Consider the following 23,086-nt stretch of genomic DNA (forward strand, 5'->3'; position numbering starts at 1 on the left):
TTGCATCTTTTCGGAAAATGAAAGGATGCAGCAAGTTGTGATTTTGATTAAAAGATGGATCCATTTGGTGGCAATGATGCAGGAAAGAACATGACTTTTATATGCACACTTTGATCCATCTTCAAAGGGTTCCATAGTATCTATATATAGCCCATGTTGGCTACATATTTGGATATACAATTATTCAAACAATAGTTTCTTTTACTCTTTCTCTCCATCAAAATCATACAGTTTGATTTTAGAAGATTTTAAGGGAATTTCAGTTCTTACTAAACTAAAATTCTAAACTTTGTTGTATCCTGAAAGTGATTTGCTTTAGACCCGTTAGCAAACTCATATTAGAGTGGGGGCAAATATCACTTTAAGGAAAACGTAATAACGTGCCTCAAAGTCATTTTTCTATCAATTTCTCAACCTTATCCTAACACATGGCAAAATAACATTTTTGGATTCGGATTCATCATATTGGAGAGATAATTATGGGAGTTTAAAAAATATTGGGAGACAATTTCTATATTTCTAGGGGTTGCAAACAAACTTCAGTTACAGGGTTTTTTATGCCATTCAGCCTACCCTGCATTCTTGGTTTAACATAATGTAAATGTTGGAGCAGAACTCGAGACAATTTCTACATTTTTAGATGAAAGGATTGCCTGAATCAACCAAATTTCTCACATCTACGACACGGAAAAAGCAAATGCATTTATGCGATCTATAATCCTAGTTCAGATCGTAATGGGCAATACTTTTTTTATTATTTTAATATCTACATGGCGCTCAATCATGGTCCATGTGGGTGTCACGTCATTAGTTAACAGAGGTTCTGACGGAAAACTTAACAGATGTATGAAAGTGTCCCAGAATTATGGTTTTGAGTAACAGATTGGGACCAAAAAAATCTTGATGTATGAAGTATTGAAAACCAAGAAAATTAAAGGTAGTAAACTAAGATTAACCCTATACAATTTGTAATTTTAATTGGTAGAATTTGATGAATTTGAGACGAAGGATTGAAAGGAAAAGAGATGAGAATAAGAGAGAAAATACAAGAAGGAATCGTTACAAACTTCACATGCATCGCACGCCTCGCATGCTCACATGTTTTGCACGAGTATATCTAAGACAAAGTCAGCTACTGTGACACCTAGCACAATCCTAGCCTATGAACTAGTCTAATCGCAGGCATCCAATTCCAATTCAAACAAATAAGGACAAGACTAAGGAACTTGAACTCTAAGACCATCTCCAAACCGGCCGGCCATAGGCCAAAGGATAGCCCTTTTTGACACAAAACTCATCTCCAATGGAGGTTTGGGCCAAAAAACCTTGGGAGCCACTAGGCCAAAATCTTGCCATATGGCCATCGCGCTGGGAATCCTTAACCAACCAGCCAACCCGTTCAGTTAGGCAATTAGATTTTTTTAAGACGAAATTTAAAAAAAAAAGAAAATTTTTAATTTTTTTTTCCTATAAATACCTAAGACATTTCTACACCATTTCTCACATCCTTTCCACCCTTCCGTACTATCTTACCTCATTTTATTTCAATTGTTCACATTCTATTCATCTCAAATACTCTTTTCATACACCCCTCTCTTACCTCTTCCAATAATCTTTCCTTTAATTATTTCAATAATTTTCAAATTGCCACATCTTAAAGTGGCACTCAAAATGTGTCTGGAGGCTTATTCATTTAGCAACAACTGGCACTCCAAATATGTCTAGAAACCTGATTTTAATATGGTAGTTTAATTCAATTAACCAATAAAATTAAAGAACATACTTAAAATAATATATTATTGAAAGGGCTAAAAAATAGCCCCATTCGGTTGGAGATGGTATATAAATATAGTCAGGCACTAATCATTAAAAAATAATTTCTTTCAGGGCTATAATCTGGATAGGGGCTAAACATAGTCATTTTGGTCCAAAGGGTTATAGGGCAAAATATGACATTTTTGACACAAAACTCATCTCCAATAGAGGGCTAGGCCAAAAAAATTTGGGACCCACAGGCCAAAATCCAGCCATAGCTAGGGGGCTAGAAAATATAACCAGCCAGCCCAAAAAGTTGAGCCTAACTGTCATCAACCCACTTGCTAGGTAACGTTAGCTAACTGTTGGATTTGAATTTTCTTGTTCTTTAAGACGAAATTAAAAAAAAAAATTAAAAATTCTAATTTTTTCCCTATAAGTATCTAAGTCATTTCTACACCATTTCTCACATCCTTTTCACCATTCCGTACTATCTTACCTCATTTTATTCAACTCTTCATATTCTTTAAACTCTCAACCGAAAAATTATTAAGATTACAAAGATAAGAAATATGGAGAGTTACACATTTAGAAATATGGTAGTTTAATTCAATTAACCACTATTTATTAAAGAATAATTTCTTTCAAGTTTATAATCTAGATGGGGGGCTAAACATAGCCCCTTTGGTTAAGATGGCCTAAGAAATCAGCTTCAATGCTTAATCACTAACTACATACCTGATTGAAAAGAAAGAAAAAAACAACTTTATCGTACAAACAGATAAGTAAATACTAACCACCACAGGTGAAGAAAGAATATGCGAAAAAGCAAAAAAACTAAATAGAAGAGCTCTCAGAAGCAGAAACCAACTCAAAACACGAAAGAGTCACAAACTCTTACCACACAAAATCACCATTTCTTCCCTCTCCCAGGTCCCTTAGTCTTACTACCATACCAGTGATAATGCGCCAAATACCTCAATCCCCATCACCCCGTGACCCACAGATACAATCCCATATCCTCCCACCTCTCCTTGAGGCAGCCACCGCCTTCTCATTCTTCACTTCCTCATGTCTCGACTGCTTGAGATCACTCAAAATTGCCTTAACAACCATCGCCTCCTTTTCCCCGTAGCTTGAGTCCACCATATCACTCAAAGATGCAGTGCTCTGACACTGATCCAAATACCCCCAAGTGCTAAGAAATTATCATTTTTAAAGAGAGAGATGCTACATTTCCCTCCACCTCAAGGAACTCCAAATGTCGCTGCCTTATCTCTTCCAAACGTCGACATCGCTGCCTCATCTCTTCCAAATGTCGCTGCATCATCTCTTCCACATCACTTGACTCCTCTGGATTAGTGAAAATGTGATGAGAAATTTGTTGGCAGTCTCACATCGGGGGGAAGAAAACGAATGAGTTTAAATACAATTACCCCTTTCTAACAATTACTGAGACCTTTTGTGGTAAAACCCCAGCCCCAAACGTCGACGTTTGATCTCTTCCAAACGTCGATGTCCCTGCCTGGTCTCTTCCAAATGTCGCTGCCTCATCTCTTCCATATAGCTTGACTCCTCAAGATCAATCAAAATTTCTGAATCATTCCTACCGGGGAAGAGGGATTCCACATAGCTTGACTCTTCAGGATCAGTCAAAGTTTCTGAATCATCCTTCCAGGGTAGGCAGGATTCCACATCATCCACCTTCTCATTTTGCTCATTGTTTGGGACCATCGCATTAATCATAGGTGCAGTGCTTCGAAACTGAGCCAAATCCCCCAAAGTGATGAAAAGCTGTTCTGGGCGGTAACCATGTATACCAGTTTCCTCTATGTCAAGGCACTTCAAATACCGTAAGTCTTCAGGCAACTTCGAAAGTTTTGAGCACCCATGGAGAGTGAGCCATTCGAGGCTTAACAAATTGCAGATACTCTCCGGTAGATATACCAGGCTTTTGCAGTTTTTCAGATTTAACGACACTAACCCCTGAAGCCGTTCAATTGATGCGGGAAGCTCTCTGATAGATGTTCTATCCAAATCAAGGCTGGCTAATCTTTCCATATTTTCTAATATGTCTGGAAACACCTGAAACTTTGTACAACCAGAAAGAGAGAGATAATTTAGGGACTTGAGTTGACAAATGCTGCTCGTAAGACTCTTAAAGTCTTTGCTATACCGTAGCGTTAAAGTAGCAAGTCCCGTAAGACTATAAATTATGGATGGCAATTCTTCAATTGCAATCCCTGAAAACTTAAATTGTCGGCTGCGAAAGGCTTGCTCATATTCAAGCTCAGTAAATATAGTCCAATCTAAATGAAGCTCCGTTAGGTTCTTCAGAACTTTTAGAAACTCTGGAAGATTCTCCAGATTTAAGCAGCCAGAAACATTCAGGGTTTGAAGAGATCTCATACGAATGCTGCCTGGAAGAATCTTTAATCTTCTGCAATCCTTCAAGCTCAGGGTAACGAGTCCTGTAAACTTTTTGATGGATGAGGGCAATTCTGAAATTGCAGTCTCATCTAAATTAAGCTCTAATAGGTTCATAAATTCAGGAATTTCTGAAAAATTATACAGATTTGAGCAGCTGGAAAGATTAAGGGTTCGAAGAGATCTCATATGAATGCTCTTTGGAAGGCTATGAAATTTCTTGCATTGCTTTAGACTCAAAATCTCAAGGTTTTCAAGAGATGAAATTGATGGGCAAAGGACTCCAACAGATGTCTCATCCAAGCGAAGCTCTCTTAATCCTTCCATATTTCCGACATTTCTTGGAAAGGCCTTGAGCTTTGGACAACCAGAAAGATTAAGAAATTGCAGTGACTTCAGTTGAACAATGCTGCTTGGAAGAATCTCAAGTTTTCTGCAGTATTCGAGATTCAAGGTAACAAGCCCTGTAAGATTGTTAATTGATTGAGGCAGTTCTTTTATTGCAGTCCCTTGCAAATAAAGCTTTGAAAGCTTCTTCGTAACTTCTGAAATCTCTGGAAACTTCTCAAGTATTGAGCAAAAAGAGAGATCAAAGGTTTCAAGAGATTTCATACAAATGTTGCTTGAAAAGGTCTTGAGTTTGCCGCACCAACTTAGATCCAAGAGGATAAGTTTTTCAAGGGCAGAAATGGATGGGTGAACCTCATATAACCTTGTGCATCCACTAAGAATTAGCTTCTCAAGATTCTTTGCCTCAGTGAAATCAGGTGTTTCCTTAAGACGATGAGAGCCTTTTAAATTGATAATCTTCAACTTTCCAAGAGGCTGTCAATATACATCAGGGAAAATATGTGTTACATACATAATAAGGCATTTAAAAACTAAACCATTTAAAAGTAGTATATAGGCAAATGATGAACGTACCTTAGTTCCTTTCCATAGGTGTTCAACCCAACTATATTGCATGTCAATTTCAACAAGAGTCTCTGGGTTAAAATTGGATGATAAAGACTTTAGGGGACATTTGTCCCAGAATAGATAACTTAATTTTTTAAAGAGAAACTTTAGATCCTCGTATTTCCATTGATCAACGGACTTCCTGATCGGTGGTCGTAAATAGTGGGTATAGACTTTGAGTAGTCTTAGTTTTGTCATTTCAACAAAAGCGGTGTTTAATTTCACCACATTGTCTCCATGTGGCCAACACACGATTATGCTTTCAACTGCTTCTGTAGCCTATAACCAAAATTACAAATTGAATGAGTACAAAACTTAAGATTATAACACCTAATGCACATGTTTCTCATGAATTGGATATTGATCAAAGTTGAAGCATTATACTTTTTATAATAATAATGGAGGGAGAAGATTTGAAACAGTTACATTAATGGAGGGGAGAAGGAGTGCATTTCTCACCGTTTTTTGAGTTAACACATGATGCACATCTTCATAGCTCCACAGCCTACTGCGCCTCCCGGGCTCTTTTATAGATTCCTGACGTACGATTTCACGACCCATTTCCTCTAATAAATCATGCATCTCAAGTACACCGTCAGATGAGATAACAACAAGAGCTCTTCCAACTAGGACGTCTAATCCGGTATGGGGATGCAAGTCGCAACCTTCCATAATCCGTATTGCGAAGTCTTTCTTCATTTGTTTAAAGAAACATGCAATATCAAGAAATATTTCTTTTTGTAAACCATCTAGTCCATCAAAGCTTGTTCTAAGGACTTTCTGAATTCCCAGGTGCGGGTTTCTCGCTATTTTCTTTAACTCATCTTTCCACAAAAGTACACTTTTGTTATCGAGAAATGCTCCCAAGACTTTAAGTGCTAAAGGCAAACCTTGAGCATATTTTATGAAATGGCCTGACAGATCAATGTATTCTTCTGTGGGTTGCTTTGTACTGAAAGCATACTGCATAAACAGCTCAAGAGCGTCATCGTCATTTAACAACTCGGGCTCATATATCTGATCACCAAGTCTACTTAGTGACTGCTTATCTCTAGTTGTTATAATGATTCGACTTCCGCCACCAAATGAAGGTTGCTTTCCAATTAAGGCTTCAATTTGGGATGAACTCTCCACATTATCCAGAACAAGTAAAACTTTTTTCTTACCAACTCTTTCCATCATCTTCTGAAAGCCATTTCTCAAAATCTCTGAACTCCCCACCTTCATATTTGTGATACTAGATAGAAGTTCTGCCTGCATATCTAGTGGTGCTTCACCTGCATCAGTGGAGGGAAAACGTCCCTTGACATTTTCAAGAAAGCAACGACCTTCGAAGTGATGATTGATTTTGTCATACACAGCTCTAGCGATGGTGGTTTTGCCTATACCGCCCATACCCCATATTCCAACAAGGCGAACGTTAACGACCTCAGGACATAATAGTGAATCCATTTTCTGTAAGCGGGAATCCATTCCAACCAAGCCACTCTTTTCACTTGATAAGTTGTTGATCAATTTATTAAAAATATCATCTACAATCAACTCAATAAGCTTGGCATCATCCCTGCCAAATTTGAAAAACAGTAAGTCCTGCGATTGCTAGTTATATAACACTCATCACACTGTCATTGAAAACACAAAGTAACGATCCAATAATTCTCAATTTATTCTTCTTTCATTTACTCAATGCACTCTTCTAAGTTCAATCAACGTATAAGAGAACTAGTCATGTATATCCTCCCCAGATGTTTTATAGACCCTTTAATCGTGGCCATATATATATTGATCTTGCGGTTTGAAGAATTAATTTAACTTGTTCTTGTTTACTTATTAACGTTGGACAACGTCTTTTGTAAATTATGTCTCCTCTCTGCTTCTTACACCTGGTCTTTCCTCATCATGAAAGAGGGAGAAAATTAAGAGGTTTTGTACAAATGACGTCTTCCCATGTGAAAAAGTAAATAAAAACAAGTGAATTCTTCACCGCAAGATCAATATCAAGGGCCCCTAATTTTTTAAATTAGTTTCCTCTTCCCTTCTCATAGAAAATATCTAGGTGTCGTGGTGGAAAGTTTTGCAGACGGTGGGTATTCATTTTTGTAGAGGGTTGGGAAGGAAGTCTTGGTTCTAGTTGTATTAACATTAATTATAACCACAGGAAATTAGCGACTATAAACGAAATAAGAATTTTCTTCGAGACTAAAAAGACCAAAACAGGAAATTAGCTAAACTTCTAAACTAGTAAGTTCATAAGATTATGAAGGAATGAGTTACTGGTAATTTTGTGAATCCCAGCCACATAAATTGGGGGCTCTTTGTAGAGCGGACCTCCACCGCTGCACTTCCTCCATGTCGGCGTTAGGATCATGTTCATGTTTAGAAAAAGCTTCCTCAAAACTTCCCTCGATTTTACGAACATGAGATGGGTCTACTTCGTAGAAAATGGGAATCACAATCTGCTTCTTCTGATCCATGCATTGCAGTATTTGGACGAGTTCTTTCAAGCACCATGTGGAAGAAGCGTAGTTTTGAGAAAAAACTACAATTGAAAGCCTCGAGTCGCTTATAGCTGTGAGTAGCTGCGAAAGGCCGTTGCCTTTTCTGAGCTCTTCAGCGTCAATGAACGTGTTGATTGAGTTCTGAACTAGAGCTTTGTAGAGATGGCCAATGAAGGTCCTGCGAGTGTCTTCGCCTCGAAAATTCAAGAAGACATCATATTTCCAATCAGGAACAGATGAAGAAGAAGAAGCCATCAACAAGCACAAGATCGACAGCCCAATGTGAGTCTCGTGTAGCCCCTTAACAAACTCAAGACTGCAGATCAACGACCCCCTTCATTGGTTCTCACTAGAAAAATGGGATGCATCTTCAAGGGGGGAGCTTTGAAGTTGCCGGGAAAGAATGGTCGTTTGGCTAAAGTCCAATAACAAACACAAATGAAAGAAAGTAACATTCATATTTTTTTGTTTTTTTTTTTACCCTAATTCCTCGTAGTATATTAAATTTGTTTTAATATGTGATGTTTTACTCCAAAAAATTAAATAAACTAAAATCCTTAACTGCAATCATTCTGTTCTGCCTAGAAAAGCCTTCCCCAGCCTCGAAGCAACATTTTCGGAGGTCGGGAGAGTCCTTAGGTTTCCAGCATCCGACATGTAAAAGTAATTGTAGTTGATCCTAGTAACCAAATCTGCTAAATGAGGAAAGTGTCCGACGTTGAGCTTGAACGAAAGCACTCTGAGCAGGAAAGCAATGCAATCATCAAACTGCTTCTCAATACGATCGACTTCCATTTCGCATTTGGCCTTAATTGCAGAAACTGTTCCGCCGCTAAGCGTCAGTTGTATAGAATAGAAGTCCAATGCTAATCCCAGGATGTTGTTTATCCTGCTTGCTATGAGAGCCCACAGCTTATCTGGAACTACAAAGCACTGCCGCTGAATTGTCAACAAGTACAATTCATGTACTTCTATGACTTCGTCCAGAGATCGAGCGGCTGCCATACCTTCGCATAGCTCACGCCATGCATTGTGATATACTCTGTCCATCACATACTGGTGAAAAGCATCGACAAAGTGGAGAAGTTTTTGCTCCACTAACCAGTGACGCTTGTGGTTGTTTGCGGCACTGCCTCTACCCTTCCACATCCACCTTCGAGCTATATCAAGTACGAATTTTGCTCGCTTAACCTTCAACAAGAACCCCATGACCTGGTTATATTTCTTGATTGCCTCCGCGTTTGCAATAAGTTCAAGTGGCCAAGAGACCTTATATGTGAAGTTTAGTTGATCAAGTCCATCCATTCCAAAGCTCTGAACACGACTTTTATGAGGAGTTGAGGGAAGGGAAGCCATCTTAGGTTGCTCATTTCCATTTAAGTCGTGATTTTTGGTGAGGGATACAATCAATGAATCAGGAAAACTTAGTAGCACTCCATCAGCAGAGTTTCTTATAGATTCCTGCAATATCGTGTTTAACTCTCAAAATCATCATCCCATGTTTCTCCTTTATCCAGCTTATTGAATATTACAGTCAAGAAGTGCTGTAGCAGATCACCTGACCATAGCAAGAAAATCGCGCACAAGACTGCTAGTTCATCCATCAATTTCCAGTCATTCATCAGTTTTGACAAAATATGCCTGCCAATACAATCCACCTGCTTCTGCATGTAGACAGTAAGACATTCCTGCACTATAACCACCGGAAGTGGAGTACTTCTTGGTTCAAAATGTTGAATCCAGGCAAGAACTCTTGATGAAAGGGTGCTATTTTTTTGGAAAGGTAAGAGCTCTGACATACAGAGCTCATCCTGAACAGATGGTAGAAGAGTAGGAAAAGGAAACAACGATTGTAACATATGTGAGTCATCTTGTGAACGAAGATATTCTGATTCACCAAAGCGGAAACCAAAAGTACAATTTGTTCCTTCAGCCAAAAAAGTTGATCCACTCTCCACACCGAAAATAGCCTTTCGTAAAGCTTCATCGTTTAAAGGGGGCAGACATAAATTTCTGGAGAAGTTCAAGGATTTCCATGCATCCCCGTTCTTAGAAGGGATCTTTTGGCAGACTGTTAGAACTGGATTTTCTGACAGAAGGATCTTGAATGAGGAAACCCATTTACCACACCTGCAAACATTTTCTCTTCATTTGCATCTGTAAATCCTTTTCCATTATCACGTGCAGACTCTGGTTCTGTTACTCTTTTCTCTGCCAGTGTATCAACCAAGAACTTACACCAAAGTTTCTCTGAGCATTTTACTGGCACAATCACACTATCATCACTCTCCACTTTTTGTTTAGTGGATATATGTTGAAAGATATGGTCACCATGGCCTATAAGGCCTAACTTCTGACAAAGTCAAAAGTTTCTCTGAGCATTTTACTGGCACAATCACACTATCATCACTCTCCACCTTTATTAAAACTTCCAAAACCATCAACCTCAGAGTCATTTCCGTTTCTATATACAACTGAGGATGTCATGGGAATATGCCGGATCAGCTGTAACAATTTTCCAGCAGAAACAGTAGACTTAGCTATGTCCTTAATAAACAATGGACATGATTGAAGGTCTTTATTGCCACATTCCTTTCCTTTCATAAAACTTGTCACTGAGGCAGAGGTCGCAACATCTAACATTTGATACTGTACTTGCCTTAATAGATAACTCTTCTCCCAAAAGTCAGTCTCGTAAACAGATATTGCTTTATTAGCATAAAGGAACATCTCCCCGTATGGATCATCTAGTGTTCCTTCAAAAAGCCAAGAATCAAGACCCTCATTATACGGCAATATACTTCCAATAAATAAATAAAGAAGCATCTGGTAATCTTCCTCCTCACCACCTCGCACTAGACACACTTCATCCAGCTTCTTGTAAAGATGGTCAAGGACGTGAACAGCCAAGTAAGCAGCAGGAAGAGACGAATTAGACTCAAAATACACCTGTGGGATGGCACCATGCACTATTTGCAACAGATACTCAGCACCTGAGCAGAGACTAGACAAAGAAGTGGCCAATCCCAATAACGTAGGGGTTGTACTAATGCCATCTTCTCTTATCTTCATTTCCTTCTTTAAAGCAATATCGCGCAACCTCTTAAGCCATGCAGAAACAGAACATGCAAAAGCCCTCAAAGTAGGCGGGGGTAATCCAGCAGACTTCTTGATTTTGTTGACTATAATTTCCACCAGTTGTAAGCATAAAAAGCACCAGTAGTATCCATAAGAGTAAATTCACAAAGCTCAGTGGTACTTCGAAAGTCCTCACACGAAGTTCGAGCAGGCAAGTGACCACCCATTTGCTCATGCGCTCCAAGGATAGCATTAAAGTCACCAATTGCCATCCATGGCATTGTAGTATTAGAACGGATATTTAAGAGGTCACACCATAAATCATGACGAAGAGTTGAGGTAGTAGCCGCATAAACAATAGTAAACTGAGAAAGAACACCTTCAAAAGAAGCCTGAAAAGTAACTTGTTGCCATGAAGAAGAAATTATAGTAGGAGAACAATAATCCGTAGAATACAAAACCCAAATATTAGGCAATAAATCACCCCTGTTATTGACAGTAAGTAAAGATAGACCTGATGAATTCCAATAAGCAGAAGGAATAGAATCAAAAGTAACCATGGGTTCAGAGATGCAAACCAAGTCGGGATGATGGGAGTGGCAAACATTTGAAAGCTCCGTACGTGTATCAGAATTACCAATACGGCGAATATTCCAATAAACTAGCTTCATTTGGAGGTAGAAATCACTTGTCTTCCTGCCCTTGTAACATAGGGTTCTTCTTGCCTACATGCGTCAACTTTTTGGTTTTTCTTTTGTTTCTTTTGCTGAGATTTACTAAGAACTAGAGTAAAGTCATTTGAATCCTTCCCTGCATCCACAACGTTGATCTCTTTCCTCGAACCAAAACCAGGTGGGACATCAACATCCACATTGTGGTCGATATTATTTTCTTCCGTAGGCTCATCTCCTATCTCCTCTGAAAGAGTACCATTCAAGTTGCGAGAAGGGGAATCATTAATAATATTGGTTGGTTGTACCTCTAGAAGCTGTCTATCTGAAATTGTCTCTAAGTGACCATGAAAATCTGTCGATGAATCAATGACCTTGTCAGCCAACACACTTAGCTCATTATTCACAACAGTCATTAATATTTGATTTACAAAATCGTTGACTTGTTCAGCAGGGCGTTGCTCAAGAGAGCTACAAAGTGGGACCCCCATATCATTATTAAGTCCAGTAGAACACTTATTGTGAATAATTTCAACTGAACGGGAACGTTCCATGTGTATAGTATCACCTGAGAAACAGTCTTAGCCGACGGTTTTGGACGATAGACTTGACGAGTTGGTGATCGTCCACGACGATGCGCCTCAACATCTGGATGCATCCCATCGGAATGATTACCCTTTAAATGTCGGCATTTGTTTGTATTATGGCCAATTACACCACAATGTCCACAGGTTGGTGGCAAAATCTCATAAATAATATCAGCAGAAAAACCATGTTGTTCCCGCTCAACCATAATAGATGAAGGCAAATCAGCAGAAAGATCCACATCGACCAGAATTCTAGCATAATAACCATATAACTTTTCACGTGTAGCATGATCCAACTGAAGTGGGGTACCCACCCCACAAGCAATTTCCATAAGAATGCGAGGGTGCCAATACTCTTGACTTAGGCCATATATTTTGATCCATACCTGTGCATGTGTTTGGGGAAGGACATCACCAAGTTTGAAATCTGGTTGCCATTGAGACAACCTAAAACGACCAAATTGAAGTGTACAGGTTCCACCACCCCATACTCTTCTCACATCTTCTTCGTTGGAAAAGTGAAGATCAAAATATCCCTTGCCAAGAGGTACCAGTTTCCATGAATTGTGAGGCTTCCATAAAGAAGCCAAAGCACTCTTGAGAAACTCAATCTTCATCGGCATCGTTCCTTTTCTTAACAAAAGCCTACCAATGAGGTTTGTTCGGCATGAACGTAATTGTTCTTGATAAAGGTCCTCACTGATTTTGACGTAAGTCACATCTCCCCGAACAGTAGGAGAGGGAAGTTGACTTAAATTAACTGAACTTTCCGAACCATTTGTGACAATGGCAGCAAAGGTCCGTGCTTTTGGAAGTTGACCGGATAATTGACCAGTGGCAATATTCAATTTGGAAGAAGTAGCAGAGAAGTCAAGAAAGCCCCATGGGCACAAGGCAACGGGTGACTTGTCCATGGAAACCAAGAGATTAACCTACAACAAAATGCATTCGAATATAATAATATAAAAAATTAAATATAAAATTAGATGATTCAACCTGTTGAAGAGTGTGTAGGTGCAGCCAATTGTTGAAAATCCTTCAAAAGCAAAGTCTGTTGGTGCAACTCTTTACTTTGGTTCTTGAGATTTAAAATCAACAAAAGTGGTTTTTGAGATTGTCCACCATCAATCATTTTGATCATCCTGTGAAAAAACTCGGTTAAAATTAAGGGCATTTTTGTCAAATGAACCCCTCCCTTAATTGATGCTTTCTTCAATTTGATGGAGATTTTTCACAAATTATGATGCATATTAGGGTAGTCCAAGGCTCCTTTATGTATGTAGCTTCTGCTTATGTCATGATCTTTCTACTTCTACCAATTATCGTTTCAGATGATTTTGTTTTTACTACTTGTTTTACTTTGTACATGGGGTGGCTTTTAGGTTCTCCTGCCATCTTTGACACGCCCCGACCCCGAGGTCCTAGGGACATCGAGATGGTCACGTGCTGGCCGACACCCGAAGGGTGACGAAACCATTTAATTAAAACAAAAACTGAGAAAATAAACTAAAGTACGCAATAAAGGCTAAAAACCCAAATAAAAGTTCAACTTCTAAAATATTGAAATTAGGTAAACACACAGCACGTCCAGAGCATAATTCTAATACAGAATACAAGTAGAACTAAGAATAAAGAAGTGATATTACAATAAGTGGCGAAGCGGAGCGAATATGACACAAATCACTGGTAGGGGAACGCCTCGTAGCTTAGGTCGTAATCCTCGTTCCTAGGTTCTGAAGGGGGCGCAAAACAAAGGTGAGTGGACCAAGTTTATATATATACAGTACTAGTAAAACAATTATTAACATACTAACCCACAGGTTTTATGAAAACACAAGTATAATGAGAAACATAGGTTTTCCGAAATCTAGCATGTCGTGCAATGTCTCAAATCATAAATCGCATAAATAGTAAACACTAGTGAATGTCCGATATAACACTTCAGGCCCCATGCCGGCTCCCCGTCTCTGAACCAACAGTCAAAGGAAAATACACTTCAGGGCCCTTGCCGGCTCCCCGTCTCTGAGCAGACAGTCAGAGGAAAACACACTTCAGGCCCTATGCCAATACCAAACCGTCGCCCGGGACGGACCGGATCTATCCCTACGTCCCGTAGCGGAAATGACCACTAGGTAAGTACAAAACCAATGAACATACATATATTGAAAATCAACTTCATAGTATAAAGTCATCCATCATCTATACTATAAAAAAGTGTTCTAAACATGTTCTAATTATCATATCGTCATCCATCAGATATTCTATAAGAACATGGGTTATAGGAAAAATAGTAATAATTCAAACTAGCCTTAGTAAGCATGTTATCTCAAAACGTTTCATAAAACATAATCATAAAGTCATGCTTTTCTGTGCATGCAATTCTATCATTAAAACATGCATTTTTAGAAGGGGTCCACTCACCGTACACCGATGGTGCAAGCCGTACCAAATAGGAATAACGGAATAACCGCTAAGAATCGCACCTAAACACATAATTGAGTACTTTCAGTCAAACTCTACTCAAACGATTGAATTTGAGAAAACGGACATCCGAAACGGATTTAGAACGTCGAAATTAGCCTAGGAGGGTTCCTGCACGAAAACTCAAAAAGTCAACGGTCAAAGTCAACGTTGATCGATGACCCGGTCAACGGGCAACGGGTCAAAGTCAACATGTCAGAGTCAACGGGTCAACGGGTCAACGGGTCACGGGTCGGGTCAGGGCTTTAGGGTTTTGGGTTAGGGTTTTGGGTAATTGGGTTTAGGTTTTTAGGTGGGTTGGGTTGGGTAAAAACAGAAAATGGTTTGGGTTTTGGGCTAACAGGCCCGAAGGCCTTAAATAAGAAAAAGGGAAATGGGTTTTGCGCTGCAACCAAGGCCCTAAGGCCTTTTGGGTTTTTAAAATGAAATAACTAAAAACAAAAAAGGAAAGGGTGGGGATATTGGGCCAAAGACCCAAGTCAGGCCTAAGGCCCGCGGGGAAACAGAATGGCCCGAAGGCCTGGGTGCCCGGAGAAGAACACCGGAGCTTCCATAGCTCCGGCCAACTTCAAACACTTGACCTAGACCCCGATCTAGGTACCAAAATGAAGCACTAGAGGAGAGGAGTAAGTTTATACCTTGGGTTCGCCGTGAAACGGCTTGTGGTGGCCAGAAAAGCCCTCGGAAAACACACACTCGCCGGAAAATTTGGGTGCCTTCACCCGTGCCAAAAACACTCCAAAACCTTGGAAATCAAGAACCCAAACTCAATAACCATATTTAACCAACATCTAACTTGACTAAAAAGGAAGAAACCATGCTTACCCAACCGGAAAACAAGCTAAATTCGCCGGAGTTGATGGGATTTTCTACCTCCTCACGGTGGTGCGGGCAAGGGGGAGAGAGAGAGAGAGCTAAGGTTTGGTGATGATGGTGGTGGCTGTGTCCTCAAGCAAGTGCAACAATGGGTGTGTGTGTGTGTGTGTTGTCATGGGTAGAAAAAGAAAGAAAGGGAGGAGTTTTCGAAAAGAAAGGAAAAAGGTGCAGACAAACCAAAAGAAAAGAAGGAAAAAAAAAAGAAAAAGAAGAAAGAAGAAGGGAAAGGATGTCACGGCAGGGGGGCCAAAAAGAGAAACAAAAGTAAGGGAGTTGGGGTGCTGCCACGTGGCAGCCTAGGGTAGAGAAATAATTTAAATTTTTCAGATCTTGAATGTATAACAAAATAAGGACCAAAGTGATAATTCTATAAATTTTTAAGGAGAAATACAGAATTATCCTTATAAGCAGGGGCGGGTGTAACAATCTTACTTGTGTTGTTATTTCTTCAACGAGGTTTGCTTTTTGTCCCCTTGTTTGTAAATTTCCTCCGTTAATTTTAATATGATAATGGGATAATTGGTGAGCACTATTACCCCATGCTTTTCACACTTGCACACAAAAAACTTTTAGAGAGTTTCTCGTCACAACCAACATTTATCAAAATACTCAAAAAGTTTAGAGAGTTTCTAGTCACAGCTAACATTTATAAAAATTTCATCCTCAAAATTTGCAATAATTTGCCATATAGTCAAAATGCTCAAAGTATAGAAAAGAAATATAAAGAAGATATCAAGTTAGAGCAGTTACATATAGAGAATGTCATTCCATCGCATGATGAGATTGCAATGATTTATCTATCATGCCTCTAAACCTACTTCTAAACACCAAACTGAAATGTAAAATGACCAAAATGCCCATCAAATCACTTTTCTCAAGGCTGTAAAATAAATAAATAAAAATTAAATACACCTAGAAATTCAAAATACTAAAAACAAATAATAAACTTGGAGTGGCATATCACAAATATAGACGGATGACTTTTAAATGAGATCAATCTTTTTAGAGAAGACTTGATTAGAAAAAAAAAAAAAAACAATTTATTTAAACCCAGTAATTTTAACTTCAGCCATTAATTTTTGTATAAACTTTATATTCCATTTCCAGTTATACCTTAAAACAGATGTGGATGTAGAGGTAAATTACTCAATTATATAAACTGATAAATGGGTTGGTGTGGCGTCACTCATGGGAGCCACCATTTGTCACCGGTCACAGGTCTGATTTCCCTGATATTTTTTGGTCTCTGTTGTGTCTTCTTTTTGCTAATATTTTGTCAAATGTCCTATGATTTAACTAAGAGATAGCTTTGTTAACTCTTTTATTTGACATTCAAAATAAATGAAACAACTCCAAATACAATGAAATACGTGTATGCAAGCGTATTGTTAAATATGGCGTATCTTCTTCTCAGACTATCATGTCTCAAACCCTATGAAAACCCAACTATCTGAATCTCTATCCTCATAATTTGCAAGAAAAACACCATTGATCTCATATCTTTTTTCTTATGCTTTCTCACAGCCCATTTTATCTTCACTTTTTTTTCCACCCATATACAATGATTGATAAAAAAAACTCTCTTCTACTACCTGCCCCAAAACACCAATCCACTACTTGTTCTTATGGTTTTAAATCATAATAAATAAGCAAAACACACGGTTTCTATATCTCCATGTGAACTCCAAATTCCAGATCCATAAGCAACCCCGCCTTTTACAGTTTCAAGTTTTAGTCGCCACCCCTTGCTCTTACTTGGGGTAGGTAGCAGCCCGCTACTCCTTATCTTCCTCCTTCCTTCCTCTCTTCTTTGCCCTTTCCTTCTTTTTCTCCCTTCTCATCTCCTTTGTCCATTCCCCATCCTGCATCCACCTCCTCTTCCTTTTTCTTTCTCAGTTTCCTTGGGATTTTTATCTCAGTTTTCCTGAGCCAGATCTGAACTATCCCCTGAGTTTGTCTCAGATTTGGACTTCATGGTCCTTATCTGGCGTTTTTCGCCTGCTGCTTTATATCTTTTATTTTTCCTTTTTCCCTCATCCCTAGCTGTGATACTTCATCCCATCCCACTATGTGCTCAAGTCAGCAGGCTTCGTTCAGAAAATTGGATATCAAATCCACTGCCCTCCTTCACTTCCCCTACCCCAACTGGCATGCCGAATCCTCATCGAGGTCAAGTGTGGGGTATTTTACAAACCCCTTAGCCTCACTCTCTACCCATATGATACTTTGTTTGTATATATTTGTGGGGGTTCGTGAAGGGGACCTGGATGTGGTGGCTACTTTCTTGATTCAGAGTTTGGCTTCCTCCGAGGATGTGACGACGGTGGCGGTGTGGTCTTTGCTTTTGCAACATTCAGGCCTAAGCTTGTGTAGGCTTCCCATTATATCTTGGATTGTCGCTATCATTTTGCTTCGACTTTATTTGTTGTTGTTTACCCGGTTTTTTTGGGTCTTGTTAATGTAATGAAAGATATATTACTTGACCAAAAAAATAATCACAATAAATTACTTTCCATGTGGAACAACCTAATTAGACTTTTAGGATCCACATGTGCACCACATTAGGACAATAAAACATATATGATAGAATTATATCAAAAGGAGACATTGGTTGGTTTTCACCTTCAAGGCGAGAGCATTTTTGCTCATCAGCATAACTCTAGTGCAAGCTCAGCATACACCTCATCTTCTGACACGTGTCATTTCAACTAATTTTGGTTAACTCTAATATTAAATATACATTTTCTAAAAAAAAAAAAAAAAAAAAAAAATTAATGAAGGTTAAGTGAAAGGACATATCATGATGAGGTATATGATGATCATACACCATAATTTATGGTGTTGAGCAAAAATGCACCACTGTTAAAACCAAAATGATTGGGGGGTGCCCATTTGTGACCAAAAGTAGACCTGCCAGCTTCTGACACAACACGAAAATAAAGGGTTTCGGGTCAACACGATAACTAATTGGGTCATTATCGGGTGACCCGTTAAGAAAAAAATTATTTTGATAATTTGAAAGTTTAATTACTAAAAGGTTTATTATAAAATACAATAGCCATATTAATAAATACAATATATTCTATATTCAATATATAGTTTTGTATTATTATTCTATATAAGTTAAAAAATAAAAAATTTTAGTCATTATTTATTTTTATTATGAGAGTTCCTTATCATCATTACTTGGATAAATTTTACTTAACAGTTAACATGTTGTTGTCCAAAATTAAAATAAACTAGTATAGTATTTGTATAGGCAAAAACTAAGAAGACATACATACAAGTATGAAAAATGTGAAAGAATATATAAACACTCGTGATTCATCATTATTCCTCCACGAGTAGATAATGGTTACACTTACATTATCATTTAGATTTTTAAAATCCTCCAAACCTTCATGAATAATGTTTTTTATTTGAGGGAAAAATTAATAAAATTAATAATAATTATTGTAGAAGTGTAAAAAATGTATTTAAAAAAAAAAAAAAAAAACAATCTCTCATAGTGACAAGCTTTACAACTTTCATGAAGGGGCCAGCTTTGAAATCCAACATGATCCATAAACCTTAATTTTATATTTAACCATCGATTGTCATTTACACTTTATTCTTCTTATTGAATTTCATTTTTAAAATTTTCTTTTTTGAAAACATGATCATCTGGTGGATATAAGAAGATGAATGGTTTAGATCTTTGATATCACGTTTCGATATTTACGGTTAATTGAAATATGAGTCGATATCATATAGTTTGTAGAAACTTTATAAACATCAAGCAATATTTTCACTAATTGTAAAACTCTGAATATAATATCAACGATCCAAACGGTTTATCTTCCTGCATCCTCTAATAGATCATGTTTTCAAAAAAGAAAATTTGAAAAAAGAAAATTTGATGAGAACAATAAAGCGTAAATGTAAACAATAATCGCTGTTATAATCTACATATTTGTATTGTTGAGATTTTTATCTTTCAGGATATTATATTAATTTATTTGAATTTAGATTTTAATTAAACTAGTTACGAAGAGTGAACTTTGAAAACTAAATATTTAAAATCTGTAGATCGTTCAATGTCACAATTTATATTTTTGAATAGAGCCCGATCTCATGAACGCGTAGGCGTAAATTGTTTATGAAATGGAGTTATAACAAGAGAGTTATTAATGTTTAAAGTTAGGGATATTTTTGTAATTTTGCCCTCATTTAGAAGGCTCCAAAAAATCTGGAGCAAAAGATGTGCCACGTGTGTGGCTAGAATGCAGGCAAAAGAAGAGATGGACAACTGGGATAAAAAGGAAAGAAAAGAAAGGAGAGAAAGGAGAGAAAAGGAGGGGGAAGAAGGACCAATCGAAAAGAGAAGCAAGGAGGGGAAAGGAGAGGGGGGGAGAAAGAGGGGAACTGGACCCTTATTCGACCCGGTTGCACTTCTTGACTTGACCCCGTCTTTTTCATATTCTCCAGTGGTTTTTCATCAGTTTTTCCAGCGAACCACGTTATCTAACCCCTGCAAAATGTTCTGCGACCTTTCCTCTACCCATTAAAACCCAAAATTGTAGAAATTTAGCCATGAAATTATGAAAACCGCACCAGTGGGTACAGGAACCCCTTGTCGTCGATTCTCCCATTATTGAAACGATTTTCACCAATTAGCACCACCATTAGACTCTCCTTGAACCCAGGAACAAAGCCCAAACAACCTTGGAGGCAGCGGAGCACTGGAGGTGACAGATCGAAGTCACCCAAATCAAGGGTTTCAGGCAGTTCATGGGCCATTTGAGGTATTTCCCGAAAAAAATTGGCCTTGGTCACATGTATGAAACTTACTCTACTCATTGAGATATTTATTTTAGTAAAACTTGAGAATTTTTGGAAATAGTTGAATTTTCCAGCAAGTCAGGACGGGCGACCGCCACCTGCAGCGGCGCATGGTTAGTGGGCCAACGATGTCTTTTTAAGTACTATTAGATGCCCTGGGTTCATGTTTCATATCCATATGACGTACATTGATTGTTTGAACTTAGTTTCATTACGACACATTACTTGATCAAAATATGAATCGCCAATCCGACCGTTGGATCGTCACTAAACCTTAATGTTTATAGAACATAATATTTGAGGATAACTGGAAATGATAGATCAGGAATCCAACATACAGATCTTCCCGAATTAGATTCTAAGTTAATAAAATTAATTGTTAACTACCACCTAATTCTAGCAATTGGCGGAGATCCGACTGTCGGATCGCGGTGAGATTTTAGTATGTTGTTTTTTTAGCATAATATGGACCTTAGGAAGTTACAGATCTATATTATGATGGGCGGATCTTCCGGATTAAATTGCTAGGGTGTGGACCCCACCATTGACGTTTGGTCAACAGGTCTTGAACCATTTGAATTACTAAAATTAGTATTACTAAAGACTCAGTGAAGCTTTAAGGACTTGTGAAAACGTGATTTGATTCATGGATTAGTAATATTTGTGAAAAAGTGATTCGAATTACGTATTGAAGTGTTTTGTAAATTGAGGGCTAGTAGGGGACTATGACCTTGCTTGGTTAGTCCGCATTAGGGGATCATACTCTATATGGATCGCGCTTGGTTAATCCGTGTTAGGCGATCCTTATGGCCATTTATACTTAGGGGTGATCATGTTTGGTTAATCCGCGTTGGGTGGTCACTGCCTAACAGTTATGTAGGTGTGACTCTGCTTGGTTAATTCACGTTGGGGGGTCACTACCTACCTGATTATCTTGACCCTACTTGGTTAATCCGCATTGGGGGGTCACTAGTGGCCCTGCTTGGTTAATCCGCATTGGGGGACCATATTGTATATGGTTTGCGCTTGGTTAATCCGCGCTGGGCTATCCTGATGGCCATGTTTGCTTAGGAGTGATCATGCTTGGTTAATCCGTATTGAGTGATCACTTCCTAACAGCTGTAGGAGTGACTCTGCTTGGTTAATCCGCGTTGGGGAGTCACTACCTACTTGGTTATTTTCTCAGGGGTGGCTTTGCTTGGTTAATCCTCTTTGGGGGGTCACTTCCTGTTTGGTTACTATGTAGGCTTTGGCTAAATTGCGTCCCTCTAGCCCTAGTTTTTAATGTACATATGAAAATTGGTTTTTTAAAATCTTGTGGTTTGAATTAGAAAAACCTGTTAGATGTCTGGGTGACTCATATGAAGTTTTCAGTGACTTGATTATGATTCCATAAAGCATGATTCTATACTTGATGTTTATAGATTGTGATCGATGGTCTGTTTTAATTGAATATCACATACTTGTATTATTGTCACTCACCCGAGCTCCGTAGGTTATCCGAGTTCCGTTTGGCTGGTGCACCATTTCTATGATGTAGGCACTGATTTTACATATGACAGGTCTGGGTGGATTATGAGAAACTGCTTGATATTTTGGTTCCGTTGAGTGGTCCAAAACCCGGTGTTGTTGGATTTTGTTGAGTGTTCCGGAATCCTTGCTTTCGCTCGTTCCCATAAGATTAGTCTAGAACCCTAGATTCGAGTGAATGGGAATTACCCACAATAGACCTTGTGAATATAAAATAGATTTACCATGTTATTGCTCATAATCCAAGTCGGAAATTATATAGAGTTCCTTGGTTAAATTTGTGAAATGATATGTTATCGCATTCATTGATTAACATAATTAAATGCTAAGATCATGTATCTTTGATTTATGAATTGATTGATTGACGGGATTGTGGAATGACCTTGGTTATGGTTGTCATTATTATAATTATTTTAGTTGATCAATGTGGCTTGAGAATAATATGTGCTTCGTTGGTTAATTGATGTTTACATGCTATGGATGGAAGTATCGTGCTGAAAACATGGAAGTTATACGATGGATGGAATGAGAATCGTGAACGGCATGTTGGTTTGTTATGTAACCTGAGTCCAGGAATTTCATGTTGTCAGGTTATAATAAATGATTATTGAGGAAGGGTATGCTTTTCTGCTTGAACTTAGTGGGATAAACGTCTGATTTTGTGAATGTTGAACTACAAATGGCTTGATCCCTATTGAGGGTACGTAGGCACTCTAACGAGGAGGTTAGATGCAGCCATAAAGTGTACGAAAAATTACTATGTAGTTGGATCGTGAGTTGTGTTTGCACATATCCCGGAGGCGGGGTATGTTAGAGATACAGATTCTTGGTGACATCACGGGTCGATCCTGGACGTATGTCGGGATCGGGGCGTGTCATGAAATTTGTAATACAAGCGTTTATACATTTTTCTATATGTTTTACACTTGTACATTAATTAAAAAACTATTAAAGACTTTACTTAATTAATTAAGCTAGTAGTTAATTTATACCCATTTTGTTTCAGAAGCAATGAATGCTAGAGATTCAGATTCAGTAAACCTTAGTGATGAGGAGTCCGTGGAGATTATAATGGGAACAGAACGAGATCTTAAAAGTGAAAGTATAGACAATACAAATACGAGTCTTGCAAAGAAAAAGGCTAGAACAATCAATTTAGGTAAGCGAAAATATACTTAAAAAAAAATGCGTTTTTATGTTTTGGATGTGTCAATATGATATGTATATACTTATTTAGTATTATGTTTTTTATTTGATTATTTATTGGTTTAAAATATATTTTCCTTACCGTGTAATGGGTCAGATCATTACTTGTTAATATTATCGGATTGATTTCGGGTCGGGTCATTTTACCTGTTTATTTTAACGGGTTTTACACGATACGACCCGTTAAGATATCGGGTAT

At 38.2% G+C, this 23,086-nt stretch overlaps 1 protein-coding gene and 1 pseudogene across 1 annotated transcript; both read right to left on the minus strand.

The window, feature by feature from the left end:
• Positions 1-3,204: 3,204 nt before the first annotated feature.
• Positions 3,205-7,973, minus strand: LOC103946197 (disease resistance protein RPV1-like). The gene is made up of 4 exons (XM_048572677.1): positions 7,414-7,973; positions 5,599-6,703; positions 5,107-5,418; positions 3,205-5,007 (listed from the first exon to the last, which is right to left on the minus strand). The coding sequence occupies exons 1-4, from the start codon at positions 7,890-7,892 to the stop codon at positions 3,205-3,207; spliced, it is 3,699 nt and encodes a 1,232-aa protein (XP_048428634.1). The 5' UTR covers positions 7,893-7,973.
• Positions 7,974-8,194: 221 nt separating this feature from the next.
• On the minus strand, positions 8,195-11,802 carry LOC125471838 (annotated as a pseudogene).
• Positions 11,803-23,086: the final 11,284 nt, after the last annotated feature.

The sequence above is a fragment of a genome, unplaced genomic scaffold (assembly GCF_019419815.1).
Source record: "Pyrus x bretschneideri cultivar Hongxiangsu unplaced genomic scaffold, Pyrus_bretschneideri_v1 Contig62, whole genome shotgun sequence".
NCBI classification, from domain to species: domain Eukaryota; kingdom Viridiplantae; phylum Streptophyta; class Magnoliopsida; order Rosales; family Rosaceae; genus Pyrus; species Pyrus x bretschneideri.

Excerpts from the sequence above, each read along its gene's own strand:
- LOC103946197 (XM_048572677.1), bottom strand. The coding sequence starts at position 7,892 with ATGGCTTCTTCTTCTTCATCTGTTCCTGATTGGAAATATGATGTCTTC. Across the intron at positions 6,704-7,413 it reads TGGGATTCACAAAATTACCA|GGATGATGCCAAGCTTATTG; the intron begins GTAACTCATTCC and ends CAAATTTGGCAG. Across the intron at positions 5,419-5,598 it reads ATGTGTTAACTCAAAAAACG|GCTACAGAAGCAGTTGAAAG; the intron begins GTGAGAAATGCA and ends TTTTGGTTATAG.